This window comes from Globicephala melas, chromosome 15 (assembly GCF_963455315.2).
Source record: "Globicephala melas chromosome 15, mGloMel1.2, whole genome shotgun sequence".
Lineage (NCBI taxonomy): Eukaryota > Metazoa > Chordata > Mammalia > Artiodactyla > Delphinidae > Globicephala > Globicephala melas.
Genome location: NC_083328.1, coordinates 21,889,923 through 21,905,986, shown reverse-complemented (window position 1 = coordinate 21,905,986; position 16,064 = coordinate 21,889,923). Strand labels below are relative to the sequence as shown.

Sequence of the window (16,064 nt, the reverse complement as noted above, 5' to 3'; positions counted from 1 at the left end):
TGAGGAAGAGAATTAACAGGTGTTGAGCTATGGATGTTTTGCCTCTGTTATTCCCTGCAGCTTTCCTAATAACCCTCTGAGGCAGGTATATTATTAGCTCACTTTTTCAGATGAAAAAATTGAGACTGGAGGATGGCTGGCTAACTTGTCCAAACACATAGCCAGTAAGTGATACTGAATGAAGAACCAGGTACCAAGACTAGGAATGTAAAGCAGGTTTTGTTTCTTAGATTTTTATTTTCAGGGGCTAGAACAATTTTTTGACAAAGGAAAAATTCCCAGCAGAACTGAAATATTTTCTGCATTGGACTTTTATTTGTATGAATCCAGCAAGATTTCAAACCCCTGGAGCTCTGGTGATGAAGCTCTTTAAGGAGAATTAAAGTTTAGGGCCTCAGTGCTGTGGGGTTCTTTACAAGACAGCCTCCAGGGTGTGTCCTGAACTCAACACACATTCACTCCTGCTTATTGCACCCTTTTCCCAAGCAGCTGTGCTCCTGTCTGGTGTCTGACTTTGTCATCAGTATTTCCACTTTCCCATCCACCTCCTACTACTCTATCTGGGGCCTGAACAATCTACAATCACCCCCAGAAAGATAAATTATGTCCACTAGATAACTGCAAATAGAGGCACGAAATTGCACATCTGGAAAAAATTTTCCACGAGGAAATGAGCAGGAGTTGTAGGTGAACTGTCTGCTAACCAGAAAATCTATTAATCAATACCCATTTTTCTGAGAATTCTGATTAAAGAAATCTTTCTCTGGGGATTTTAAAGAAAAGGCAAGGATCTTTTTGGCTGAGGTATCTGAGAGGTGGACTGATGACCGTCTGGCATTATAGACAGTGATAATAACCAGAATAGCAGCAGCATAATCTAGCACACAGTGTGTGCCACAAATTCATGTATAATGTCTTCAATCCTTGCAGCCATCCTTTAGGTATTTTTTTCTGCTATTGTGTAGTTGAGTAAATTGAGGCAGAGAGAGTGAAGGCTGAGTAAGGAATCTGGGACTCTCTGATTCTAAAGTCCATGTTTTGAAGGCTCAGTCCAGCTCATGTTTGAACCTTTTCCTAAAGTAAGTTCTTAAAAATGCTAACACAGACCTGCTGTTAACCTCTCCACTTTGCTGAATATCAGGTCATTACCAAAGTTCCATGGCCAATAACTCTCTTTTACCTTTGCATTTGCTGGGATATTTTCCTCCTCTTTGGTGATATACTCTGTCCATGTGTACCAATGTCCACCACCTTGCTTGAGGAAATAAAAATCATAGATGCTTCCTGTACCCAAAGAAATAGAATAGGTTATTAGTACATCAGGGGTTTACATTTCATATTTGAGGTATTTAACTACCTCAGCCATAGGCATCTGAAATGTATAACTACCGGTACTGGCATAGTTGTGTAATGGTATAACCTGGAACAACACCTTTTAAAGGGTAATAACTTTATTATATGTATAAAAATAATAGGTGCTAATTATACAAATAATTATTCTTAATAATATAAAGAGGAAGTATTGAAAAGAACAAAAAAGGAAGAAAACAAATTGCTCCAAATCTCACATCTAGAGATAACTTTTTTTTTTTTTTTTAGAGATAACTTTTGATGGCAACCCTTCCAGTCCTCTCTCAAGACACACAAACATATTAAAGATGGAAGTATAGGTAGATGAAAGAAAGGATTTTATTAGAATAGGATCATTTGATATTATATATCATACACTATGTATATATATATGATTTATATTAATACAACATAAAATATAATTATATTTTTATATATTACACTATTAAAAATAAAAACATTAAATCTAATTTTACTTAAATTAGAAGAAAAGGAGACTAAAATGAAACTGAAGGACCTGCTAAACTTCAGATAATCATTATTCACTACAAGAGATACTGGTTCCTAAAAGTGGTTTCTTTTTTTTTTTTATTCAATTGAGGTATAACTGACAAATAACATTATATTAGTTTCAGGTATAGAATATAGTGATTCAATATTTATATATACAGTGAACTGATCACATTATAAAATTATATTAATAAAGATTGTATATATAATATATAATGCATGTAATGTCAAATGATTCTATTCTTATAAAATCTGTCACTATACATAGAATTTTTTTTCTTGTGAGGAAAACTTTTTTTTTTTTTTTTTTGTGGTACGCGGGCCTCTCACTGTTGTGGCCTCTCCCGTTGCGGAGCGCAGGCTCCAGACGCGCAGGCTCAGCGGCCATGGCTCACGGGCCCAGCCGCTCTGCGGCATGTGGGATCTTCCCGGACCGGGGCATGAACCCGTGTCCCCTGCATCGGCAGGCAGACTCTCAACCACTGCACCACCAGGGAAGCCCAAGAGTGGTATTCTTATGTCACATTTTCTTTCCTTCAGAATGTTGCAGACCATTGTTCCAGTGTGTTTTCTTGCATTCTAGGTTGCTGTGTGTAAGTCTGAGGCCCATCAGATATTTCCACTTTTATTGATTTTTCTTTCCTACACAGATGCGGATGGAATCTCTTTTATCCTGGAAGTCCAATAATTTAATCATATTATTTCTTTTGGTCAATTATTCTGGATCAGTTTTTCTTGGAATACAGCATACTCTTAAAATTTACAGAAGCAGTTCTTCATTTTAGGAAAAATTTCTGCATTTATATGTTAGTATATGTTGTCTACACTATTTATTGGGTTACCCACTAAAGGAATTAGCACTGTTTGGTCTCCATATCAGTCATATTCTTTATAATTGCTCTTAGATTTCATCTTCTGTAGCAAGTGTAGTTATCTGAAACCTTTCCTCTAAGCCATTTGTTAGCTGTCTAGACTTGTATGCTTTATTCCTTGCTGGTTCTCATTTATTAGATCATTAATAGCATTGTTTAGATCTCAATTTGTTTCTTTGGTTTCTCAACCCCTCTTTTTCTCTGATTCTGCGGTTTTATCACCTCATCTACAAACTTTAAAATGACAGATTTATTAAGATATAATTCACACATGATATAATTCATCCATTTCAATTGTACAATTCAATCGTTTACTAAAAAACATGTATGTATGAATATACTAATATTCACAGAGTTGTACAGTCATTACCATAATCAATTTTAGAACATTTAATTGCACCAAAAAGAAACCTTATACCTCTTAGCTGTCACCTCCCAAATCCTCTTCTCGTCCCTCATCTCCCCACATGCCCACAACATTAGGCAACCACTAATGTACTTTCTGTCTTTATAGATTTACTATTCTGGACATTTCATATAATTGAAGTCATCCAATAGATGTTCTTTTGTGACTGGATTCTTTTACTCATCATAATGTTTTTAAGGTTTATCCACATTGTATCATGTATTATTACTTCATTTCTTTTTATTGTTGAATAATGTTTAATTGTATGGATATACTATATTTTATTTATTCATTCATCAGTTGATGGGCATTTGGATTGTTTCCACTTTTTGGTCATTATGAATTATGCTGTTATGAACATTTGTGTACAAGTCTTTGTGTGGACATCTGTTTTTATTTCTCTTGGGCATATATCTAGGAGTGGAATTGCTTGGTCACATGGTAACTCTATGTTTAACTTTCTTTTGTTTGTTTAACTTTTGAGGAACTGCCAAATGCTATTTTCCAAAGCTGCTGTACTATTTTACATTTCCATTATAACATGTGAGGGTTCCAATTTTCCCACATTCTCACCAACACTTGTTGTTTTCCATCTTTTTTATTATTCTCATTGCAGTTGTGAGTTGGAATCCCATGGTTTTTTTTTTTTTAATTAATTTATTTATTTTTTTGGTTGTGTTGGGTCTTCGTTTCTGTGTGTGGGCTTTCTCTAGTTGCGGCGAGCGGGGGCCACTCTTCATCGCAGTGCACGGGCCTCTCACTGTCGCGGCCTCTCTTGTTGCGGAGCACAGGCTCCAGACGCGCAGGCTCAGTAGTTGTGACTCACGGGCCCAGCTGCTCCACAGCATGTGGGATCCTCCCAGACCAGGGCTTGAATCCGTGTCCCCTGCATTGGCAGGCAGACTCTCAACCACTGTGCCACCAGGAAGCCCCGTATCTCGTGTTTTTGATTTGCATTTTCCTGATGGCTAATAATGCTAGTAATGTTGAGTTCTTGTCATGTGCTTGTTGGCCCTTTATATATCTTCTTTGGAGAAATGTCTATTCAGTTACTCTGCCCATTTAAAAATTGTGTTATTTATCTTTTTATCATTGAATTATAATACTTCTTTATACATTCTATATACAAGTCCCTTATCAGATATATGATTTGCAAAAGAAATCTCACCCGTTCTGTGAGTTGTCTTTTCACTTTCTTGATGTTGTCCTATGAAGCACAAAAGTTTTTAATTTTGATGAAGTTCACTTTAACTATTTTTTCTTTTGTTGCTTGTGCTTTTGTTGTCCTAAGACATTGTTGCCTGTCCAAGGTCATGATCATTTGCACCTATGTTTTCTTCTAAGCTTTCATAATTTTAACTTTTGAATTTAGATCTTTGATCCATTTGAGCTAATTTTTTACTATGGTGTAAAGTAGAGGCCCAGATTCATTATTTTACATGTATATATTCATTTATTCCAGCACCATGTGTTGAAAGGATTATTCTTTTTCCATAAAATTATCTTGGTACCCTTGTTAAAAATCAAGTCACTATAAATATGAGGGGCTTATTTCTGGACCCTCAATTCTATTCTATTGATCTATATATCTATCCCTTTGCCAGTAGCACATTGTTCATCTATAAATTTTAAAAATTAAATTTATATTATTACTAAGTTCTTGCAACACAAATAATTTATGTTTCTTAGGTCATGTTTTTCTTTTAGATTCTCATTCTCTGTCTCTGTCTCTTTCTTTCTGATGTTCTTACTCTGATATAATCAGGTAAAATCTTGACATTTTCCCCACCATTATCTAGGGTGAGTTTATTTCCCTCACTTTCTTGGCCACAATTCAAGGACTGGTGTGTGGATTTCTCTTCTGTAGCCTGAGGGTACAGGGGTTGGGTAAAAGGAAATACTCAGTTGCCCTTGCCAGGAAACCTGGGCTTTGAACTCTCTTTCTAAAATTTGGCCAATTTTCCAGAACCATGGGTCCATCCCACTCGCACCCCAGTTAGAGACATGATTCACTCCTGAAAAATTCAGCTCACATCCCCCACTCAGCATGGAGCTCTGGAAGATGCAAACCCTGGTAGTTTCTCCCACTCCTAATAAGGCCCTACCAAATTATGGAGGGGTTTCATGCTCAAAGGTTTCTCTTAGACATTTTTTTTGCAGCTGCCCAGTCACCACTGCCATCTGCTTTTTCCACACTGGTGATTACCAATGAGAACTCTCAGAATTTTGTCAACTCACCCCCTTTCCTCTCAGCATCACTTTTAGAAGGACAGTGGGGTTGTGGGTTCTGGGTTGAGAGATACAACATGCAGGATCTTTTGTTTCTCTCCTTATCCTCTACCTCTCAATGTTTAAAGAATCAGGCTGTAACTGGGAAATTTTTTAGGCTTAAACTGTTGTTATTGTTCATATCATTATGTATTATAGGAGAGAGTTTCTATTATCCTACGTCACTGTGCAGCTCTACCTAGAAGTCAATCTGGTACAACACTTTTAGAAAGCAATCTGGCACTATGCTTACAGAGCTACAAAAATGTCTCTAGTCCAAGTCAGAAATCACATTCTGGGAATTTATCATAAGGAAATAATTCATAATGAAAATAATCTCTCTACATGAGTACACAGCACCATCTGTGATAACAAAAATTTGAAAATAATTTACATGTCCCACATTAGAAGACCAGTCAAAATTATGTCTTATAAAATGAATGGAATACTTTGCAGTCATTAAAATGATAATTACATTATTTACAAAACAGAAATAGATGCACAGACATAGAAAACAAACTTATGGTTACCAAAGGGGAAAGGAGGGGGGAGGGTTAAATTAAGAATTTGGGATTAACAGATACCACTATATCTAAGATAGGTAAACAACAAGGACCTACTGTATAGCACAAGGAACTATATTCAATATCTTGTAAAAACCTGTAATGGAAAAGAATCTGAAAAAGAACAGCCATAGGCATATAATGTGTGTTTATATAAATATATTTATATATATAAAACTGAATCAGTTTGCTGTACACCTGAAGCATTGTAAATCAACTATACTTCAATTAAAAAAAGAGAGGGACTTCCCTTGTGGCACAGTGGTTAAGAATCCGCCAGCCAATGCAGGGGACACGGGTTCGAGCCCTGGTCTGGGAAGATCCCACATGCTGCGAAGCAACTAGGCCCGTGCGCCACAGCTACTGAGCCTGCGCTCTAAAGACCGTGTGCCACAACTACTGAGCCTGCGTGCTGCAACTACTGAAGCCCACGCGCCTAGAACCCGTGCTCTGCCACAAGAGAAACTACTGCAATGAGAGGCCTGCACACTGCAGCGAAGAGTAGCCCCCGCTTGCTGCAACTGGGGAAAGCCCGCGCGCAGCAACAAAGACCCAACGGATCCAAAATAAATAAATAAATAAATAAAATAAATTTATTAAAAAAAAAAAGAGAGAACTAGGGGCAATGATGTAGATACACGTTCTAGAGAGATGAAGTGACCTTAAGAAGAGAATTCACATTATCTAGAACTAAGAGGAAGATAAGGAGATATATACCCAATTAATACTTAAGTAAAATAGAAAACTAAAAAATGAAGTTTTAAAATAAATTATCTATTAAATACTTCAAAATGATAGCTACAAAATCTAAGTATTAATAAAGAAAAATGCATTCAAGAAACAATGACAGATAAAATAGAAGAATAAAAAAGGGAATATATACCATTATGTCAACTATATAAAGAGATGAAAGCAGATGGACAAGATAGAGAAAGATATTTTGAAAACTGAAATACTTGTGATAGTGTGGTATGAACAAAAATATTTTTGATCATTTTTATTTAATAGAATTAAATTGCTTTTATAATAAAAAAAGAGATAGAAAAAGCATGATTCAGAAAAGCATTTATCCCCTTCTCTTGCTGATGTTATTAGCTAGAGTTAATTTGTGGCTTGATACAGGAACATTTCGGCCAAAGAGAAAAGGTCCAACTGAGTAAAAGTGGATTTACTGCTGTGTGATCTTGGCCAAGGTTACCATTTGCATATCTGTAAAATGGGCCTGATTTTATATAAAGCTTAGAGAATCCCTGTGGAAGGTGAATGAGATATATGTGTCAGACATTTAGCATAGCTGTGGGCACACAGAGAGGCACTTGAGAACATTTAGCTCTAGGTCTGTTTGGTCCTCATCAGAGTAGTGCTCCTGTTCGCTCTGCACTGTGATTTTTACTCAAACTCTGATGCAAGTGCAGGGGTAGAATGGGGAGAATAGTAGTAGAAATCCAGGAAGATAAATTAGTTCTATCACCTCGGACCACCCCCTGTCCCAACTGTTTTCCTCGCCTTCACTTGGGAGAACAAGATAAACTTCAACAGAGAGGTGAGTGGGTTTTCAAAAGACACACAGTGGGGGACTTCCCTGGCAGGCCAGTGGTTAAGACTTCACCTTCAAACGCAGGGGGTACGGGTTCGATCCCTGATCAGGGAGCTAAGATCCCACATGCCTCATGGCCAAAAAACCAAAACATAAAACAGAAGAAATATTGTAACAAATTCAATAAAGACTTTGAAAAAATGAAAAAACAAACAAACAAAAAGCAAAAGAATAAAGGGAAATTTAGCACTTCTGGACAAATAAAGATCAATGTTAGATGATGTTAACCCAACCTTGAGGGAATTCCCCAAAGGACTGCTGGCTTTCCTTAGTGTGCATTCCCCAACACAGTTCCTTCAGCACTTATTTGAGAGATCCATGTGCCCCCAGGCTCCTAGATCATGAAAAGCCCAGAAAACAACATCCCATGAGGTCAGAGAAGGCCTCCCTGGAGCTCTCACCATGAGAATTTTAAACCCTGTGGAAAGGCTAGAAAGACATTTTAAGCTTTTTAAGATGGTAATAAGAAAGTAAAATCAAAGCCAGATCAAGAGGCCACATACTACATGATTCCATGCACTTGAAATGTCCAGAAAAGGCAAATCTATAGAGAGCAGATGAATGGTTGCCTGGGGCTGAGGATGGGAACAGGGATTCACTGAAAATGGGCATGCAGGATCTTGCTGGGGTGATCCATGTTCTAAATTTGTTCTAGTGTTCCAATATTCTAAAATTGGGTTAGACAGTTGCACAACTAGGCAAATTTGCTAAAAACCACTGATTTGCTCACTTAAGTGAGTGAATTTTATGATATGTAAATTGTACCTCAATAAAGCTGTTATATTAGAAAGAATTCACACTTGGCAATTAAAACACATCTTTGGATTCAAATGGGTTCTGTCTAGGAGCTTTGTAATTTCCTATTGTAAAATACTTAGGAAGGCACAAGAGAAAGGAGTGGAATAATGTCACTGAAAACAAAGACTAAAAGAAGCTAGGCAGAATCTCCTCTAACTAAATAGTAGATGAGCTGGACTGAGAAATTTTACCTCAGGAGACTGCATGAGAAAGAGCAACAGGCCCACTGGGTATACTCCTAGTCCCCCCTCCCCCCACCCCTGGATGCAGAGATGCAGAGATGCAGGTGACATCGCACATAGAAAATTAGGCAGCTGTTGCTTTGCCCTGCCAGGTACTACTCTGGGAGAACTGGAAGAACTGTCTCCTTTTTTTCTCATCCTTGCCTTGCCAGGCCATCTTCCTACAGCTGATAGGGGTGGCAGGGTCGCAGACCACAATGAGGAAGGAGATAGTCGTGGCACTTTAAATTCAGTGAGGTATGGTCTTCCAAGGTAAAGAACCACAGTCGCTCCTCAGTTCAAAAATGTCCTTTTTTAGAATGTTCACAGATGAAACAAATAAAAAGCCTGCTTCCAACAGATGGCATTAGTTGATCACATGTGGTCTTTGGATCTTGGCCATCCCATTGTTCCTGACTCTAGAGTTTACAGCATTTGGGTTTTTTTTTTAAGGGGGTTTATGAATACCATTTACCCTGATCATGTCCAAAAGTAGTGGAGAGTTTTGAAAACCAACAAAAAGAGAGATGTATGATTACCATGGAGACAAAAGTAAAGCTTAACTTTCAATGGATATGCTCACATCGGTCACTTGTAAGGTGTCATTTTGCTCTTACAAACAGCTTTTTCAGAACCAAACCTACGTTTAAGTAGAGTAGTTGTTGCCAAAGAAGGTATACGAAGAAACTAGTCTGCAGTACATGCTGGAAATTATGGGGCCTTTTTAATACTGCATCAGTTGAATAGGACATGGAGGAAGGAGACGAGCCCATTACAGTAGGCAGGAGATGCTGTAGGGAACTTGGAAGCTGTGCACATAATTAGCTGCTCAGCTACAGAAGGAAAGGAAAGATGTTGTCACAAAGTGAACCAAGAATGGGGTCAAGGATACTTCATGTACCAATTTGCTGACACAGCATGAAGAGATTGATCTTGAAGCATGGGGAAGCAGACAACCACACATGGAAACTGTGAAAAAATGTTGCAATGTAAAGGAATACAATATGGAGATTAAACTTGAAGAGTATACCTCTGAACCTTGTTTAATGCAGGACTCACAACCAAATTTCAGAAAACTGTTTGATAGCCTAAATAGGGTGCAAAAAGACATAATTTTTCCATGAAATAGGAACAGAAAACCATAAGGAGAAAACAGGCTTAGATGAAAAGGCAAAATGAGATTAAAAAAGGGAGATGAATGAGCTAACAGATGATGATGAGGAGGAGGACAGCAATAAAAGTTGCTAATATTTATTTAACACTTCCTGTGTACCACGCTTTATTCTAAATGCTTTTACATGTGTTAACCTGTTTAATTCTTACAAGAACACCATGAATACATAGTATTATCATTGCCCTCATTTCATAATTGAGGAAACTGAGTGGCATTAGGGAACTTGCTCAAAGTCACCCAACTAGTAAATACTGGAGCCAGGATTCAAGCTCTGACAATTTGACTTCATGGCCTGTGCTTTTATTTTATTTTATTTTTATTTATTTATTTTTTTTGCGGTACGTGGGCCTCTCACTGTTGTGGCCTCTCCCGTTACGGAGCACAGGCTCCAGACGCGCAGGCTCAGCGGCCATGGCTCACGGGCCCAGCCACTCCGCGGCATGTGGGATCCTCCCGGACCGGGGCACAAACCCGCATCCCCTGCATCGGCAGGTGGACTCTCAACCACTGCACCACCAGCGAAGCCCCTATGGCCTGTGCTTTTAATCATACACTAAGAAAGGATAGTGAGGAAACAAAAGACACACAGCAGAATTAAAATCACTCAAGGCAGTAAAAGCATAATTGAAGTTGTGGGTGAATCATATTAAAATGAATAATTGGTATAAAAAAAGGCAAAAACACAAAAATAAGGAAAGATGAGATGATAGATATGGAAGCCAGAGACTAAAACTTTCCCTTGATGACTGAAAGGACTCATCATGTTCTAGGAAAAAATAAACAAAAGAATACCTACATCTAGACATAGTCTGTTAAAAATAAAACTATGATAGAACATTACAAAAAAGAACATCAACAGGCCAATAAGAACCTGTGAAAAGGGCTTCCCTGGTGGCGCAGTGGTTAAAATCCACCTGCCAATGCAGGGGACACGGGTTCAAGCCCTGGTTCAGGAAGATCCCACATGCTGTGGAGCAACTAAGCCCATGCACCACAACTACTGAGCCTGTGCTCTAGAGCCTGCAAGCCACAACTACTGAAGCCCACGTGCCCAAACTACTGGAGCCCACGTGCCACAGCTACCGGAGCCTACGTGCCTAGAGCCCGTGCTCCGCAACAAGAGCAGCCATCGTAATGAGAAGCCTGTGCACCTCAATGAAGAGTAGTTCCCGCTCGCCACAACTAGAGAAAGCCCATGCGCAGCAACAAAGACTCAACACAGCCAAAAATAAATAAATAAATTAGTTAATTAAATCTATTAAAAAAAAAGAACCTGGGCTTCCCTGGTGGTGCAGTGGTTGAGAGTCCGCCTGCCGATGCGGGGGACGCGGGTTCGTGCCCTGGTCCGGGAAGATCCCACATGCCGCGGAGCAGCTGGGCCCGTGAGCCATGGCGGCTGAGCCTGCGCATCCGGAGCCTGTGCTCCGCGACGGGAGAGGCCACAACAGTGAGAGGCCCGCGTACCACAAACAAACAAACAAACAAAAACACAAAAATTAAAGATAAAGAGAGAATATTAAAAGCAGTGAGGGAAAAGCAACAAGTAACATACAAGGGAACTCGCATAAGTCTATCAGCTGATTTTTCAGCAGAAACTCTGCAGGCCAGAAGGGAGTGGCACAATATGTTTAAAGTGATGAAAGGTAAAAACCTACAATCAAAAATACTCTACTTGGCAAGGCTCTCATTCAGATTTGATGGAGTGATCAAAAGCTTTACAGACAAGCAAAAGCTAAAAAAGTTCAGCACCACCAAATGAGCTTTATAACAAATGTTAAAGGAACTTCTCTAGGAAAAAGGAAAGGCCACAACTAGAAACAAGAAAATTACAAAATGAAAAAGGTCACCAGTAAAGGCAAACCTACAGTAAAGGTAGGAAATCATCCACACACAAAGCTAGTAGGGAGGTTAAAAGTCAAAAGTAGTAAAATCATCTATACCCACAATAAGCAGTTAAGAGATACAGAAAACAATTAGATGTAAATATATGATATCAAAAATAGTAATTGGGAGCGGAGGAGAGTACAAATGCAGGGTTTTAAAAATGCATTTGAAATGAAGAGATCAGCAACTTATATACACACACACACCAATACACACACATATACAGACTGCCATATAAAATCCTCATAGTAACAACCACAAACCAAAAATCTAAACTAGACATACACAAAAAAAAGAAAAAGGAATCTGAACATAACACTAAAGATAGTCATCAAATCTTAAGAGAAGAGAAAAAAAGAAAAATAATAAAATGGCAATATGAACATAAATATCAATAATTACCTTAAATGTAAATGGATTAAATGCTCCAACCAAAAGACATAGATAGAGTGGCTGAATGGATACAAAAACAAGACCTGTATATATGCTGCCTACAAGAGACTCACTTCAGATATAGAGACACACACAGACTGATAGTGAAGGGATGCAAAGAGGTATTTTGTGCAAATGGAAATCAAAAGTAGCAATACTTATATGAGACAAAATAGACTTTAAAATAAAGTCTGTTACAAGAGACAAAGAAGGATACTATATAATGATCAAGGGATCAATCCAAGAAGCGATATAACAATTGTAAGCATATATGCATCCAACATAGGAGCACCTCAATATATAAGGCAAATATTAACAGACATAAAAGAAGAAATTGACAGTAACACAATAATAGTGGGGGGCGGGGCTTTAACACCCCACTTACATCAATAGACAGATCATCTAGACAGAAAATTAATAAGGAAACACTGGTCTTAAATGACACCTTTGATCACATGGACTTAATTGATATACATAGAGCATTCCATCTGAAAGCAGCAGAATATACATAATTTCAAGTGCACATGAAACATTCTCCAGGACAGATCACAGGCTAGGCCACAAAAAAGCCTCAGTAAATTTAAGAAAATTTAAATCATATCAAGTATCTTTTCCGACCATAGAACTATGAGGCTAGAAATCAACTATAAGAAAAAAACTGCAAAAATCACAAATACGTGGAGGCTAAACAACCAATGGATTACTGAAGAAATCAAAGAGGAAATAAAAAAATACCCAGACACAAATGAAAATGAAAAAACAATGATCCGAAACCTATGGGATACAGCAAGAGCAGTTCTTTTTTTTTTGCGGTACACGGGCCTCTCACCCCTGTGGCCTGTCCCGTTGCGGAGCACAGGCTCCAGACGCGCAGGCCCATCGGCCATGGCCCATGGGCCCAGCTGCTCCGCGGCATATGGGATCCTCCCAGACTGGGGCACGAACCCGTGTCCCCTGCATCAGCAGGCGGACTCTCAACCACTGCGCCACCAGGGAAGCCCAAGAGCAGTTCTAAGAGGGAAATTTATAGCAATACAATCTTACCTCAGGAAACAAGAAAAATCTCAAATAAGCAACCTAACCTTACAACTAAAGGAACTAGAGAAAGAAGAATAAGTGAACCCAAAGTTAGTAGAAGGAGAGAAATCATAAAGATCAGAGGAGAAATAAATGAAATAGAGACTAAAAAACAGTAGAAAAGATCAATGAAACGAAAAGCTGGTTCTTTGAAAAGATAAAAAAAATTGATAAACCTGTAGCCAGACTCATCAAGAAAAATAAGGGAGAAGGCCCAAATCAATAAAATCAGAAATGAAAGAGGGGAAATTACAACCGACACTACAGAAATACAAATGATCATAAGAAACTACTATGAACAGCTATATGCCAAAGAAATGAACAACCCAGAAGAAATGGTCAAATTCTTGGGAAGGTACAATCTCCCAAGAGTGGACCTTGAGGAAATAGAAAATATGAACAGACTAATTACCAGTAATAAAGTTGAATCAGTAATTTAAAAACCCCCAACAAACAAAAGTCCAGGACCAGAGGGCTTCACAGGTGAATTCTACCAAACATTTAGAGGAGAGTTGACATGTACCTTCTCAAACCATTCCAAAAAATTGCAGAGGCAGGAACACTTCTGAACTGATTCTGTGAGGCCTGCATCACCCTGATACCAAAACCAAAGTTATCACAAAAAAAGAAAATTACAGGCCAACATCACTGATAAACATAGATGCAAAAATCCTCAACAAAATATTAGCAAACCAAATCGAACAATACATTAAAAGTATCATAGGCTTTCCCTGGTGGTGCAGTGGTTGAGAGTCCACCTGCCGATGCAGGGGACGCGGGTTCGTGCCCTGGTCTGGGAAGATCCCATATGCCGCGGAGCGGCTAGGCCCGTGAGCCATGGCCGCTGAGCCTGTGCGTCCGGAGCCTGTGCTCCACGGCGGGAGAGGCCACAACAGTGAGAGGCCTGCATACTGCAAAAAAATAATAAATAAATAAAAATAAAAATGAAAATAAAAAAATAGAAAAAGAAAATCTTCTGAATTAAAAAAACAGAGGAAAAAAAAAGAATGGGGCTTCCCTGGTGGCGCAGTGGTTGAAAGTCCGCCTGCCGATGCAGGTGACACGGGTTCGTGCCCCGGTCCAGGAAGATCCCACATGCTGCAGAGTGGCTGGGCTCGTGAGCCATGGCCGCTGAGCCTGCCCGTCCAGAGCCTGTGCTCCACGGCGGGACAGGCCACAACAGTGAGAGGCCCGTGTACCGCAAAAAAAAAAAAAAAAAAAGAATGGATGTACTACCATCTAACAAGGGGATTGGTACAAGGCCTCCATGCAGTTCATCTGACAGATAACCATGTATCACATATATGAAGTGTGCCAGGTGTGCTGGGGAAAGTGTGTGTTTAGGGGGACAACGGCAACTACTTGCTCATTCATTTTTTTTTATTATTATGTAAAGTTTCAAACATAAAGAAACACTGAAAACCTTGTACAGTGAACATTTGTATACCCATCTCCTAGATTTTACCATTAGTTTTTCACTTGTTTTATCACATACCTGTTCATCCCTCTCTCCATCAATTAAGGCATCTTATTTTTTGACACATTTCAAAGAAAATATATACACTTCCTCATAAATACTTTGGCATGTATATCATTAACTGTTCAATAGTTATGTTTTTTCATTTGCTAAAAAATTTGCATACAATGAAATGCACAAGTCTTGTGTTCATCCACTGAGTTTTGAGAATTGCATGTATTTGTGTAACCCAAATCTCTCTCAACATATACAACATTACCATCACCCCAGGGAGTTCCCTCATGGGCCCATCATATACTTTTTCATAATTAAAAAAATGTAAAACTATTTGGAATGTATATAATATGATCCCATTTTTGCTATAGAAATACAGAAAAACACTGGAAGGAAAAATATAAAAAGTGATTATTTCTGGATAGTGGGATTACCATTGATACTTATTTTCTTCTATTCCTTTCTCTGTATTTTCTAAATTTGATGTAATGTATTACTTGGGTGGTAAGAAAAAAAGCAGTAAAAGCTACTTAAAAGAAAACAAACATCTTTCAATCTTTTTATGAATGATGTCACACATATAAGAATATTAATACATCGTTAAAGTAATCATTCTGAAGATAATGTATGTAGCAAACTTATAAATATTTTAATATTAGATTACAATGAAAAAATTAAAGGAAATGTTAATACCATAATCACCATGATATGATGTGTATACACATAGAACAGGACTAGAAGGGCGTAAGAAAAAAAAGTGGCTATATTTCTCATGCTGTTCCCTGGGGCCTGTTAGAGTGATGAGATTATGGGTAATTAAAAAAAAAGTTATATGACTTTTTCTAAATTAAAAATTAGTAGTTAAAATAACCCATAAGACCCTGACTTCAGGGTCACCCATCTCTACATACATGGGCCAGCTCTGGAGAAGTGAACCCTCTCAGGCAAGCTACAAAATCTTTCCTGACTTTTGCAAAGGCCTCACGTGGGCCACACATTTTGGTTGGGTTTGGAACATATGCTCCAAACCACTACAGTAAGACAAACAAACAGGTACTAAGTTACCTCTTTCTGGAAAGATGTTGTTTTTGGTGAGTTTGACACTTTTGGGTCTTGGGTTGTTATTATCCATACCCATGATGAGGTTGCGGAAAAACAGATCAAATTTCTTTCTGCTGTCTGCGTTGATGGTGCCGGCCACGGTCCACACCAAGGCAAAAAGGAAGAGACCTTGCAGCCAGAGGAAGATCTGTTGGCTTGTCAGGCTTTCAACTAATTCACTTTCCTTCTCTTCTATTTCCCTGATTTCATCTAAAAGCAAGAAAAGGAATCTCAGGAAAAGCTGCAGAGTGCAATAGATATGAATTGGGCAGTTTTGTCTGTGAGGGGCCTGGGAAGAGGATTGATACTGGTTGAATGGCATCACCTGCCAGATCCTTTA

The 16,064-nt window shown here is 38.5% G+C and overlaps 1 protein-coding gene across 1 annotated transcript in view; it reads right to left on the bottom strand.

Annotated features, from left to right (window-relative positions):
- The window catches only part of DNAH3 (dynein axonemal heavy chain 3), a 190,434-nt gene that overhangs the window by 57,846 nt on the left and 116,524 nt on the right, over positions 1 to 16,064 (bottom strand). The window contains exons 40-41 of the mRNA XM_060285613.1: positions 15,689 to 15,934; positions 1,181 to 1,284 (exon numbers count right to left, since the gene is read on the bottom strand). Of these exons, the coding sequence (XP_060141596.1) occupies positions 1,181 to 1,284; positions 15,689 to 15,934 (350 nt within the window). The remainder of the gene's footprint in view (positions 1 to 1,180; positions 1,285 to 15,688; positions 15,935 to 16,064) is intronic.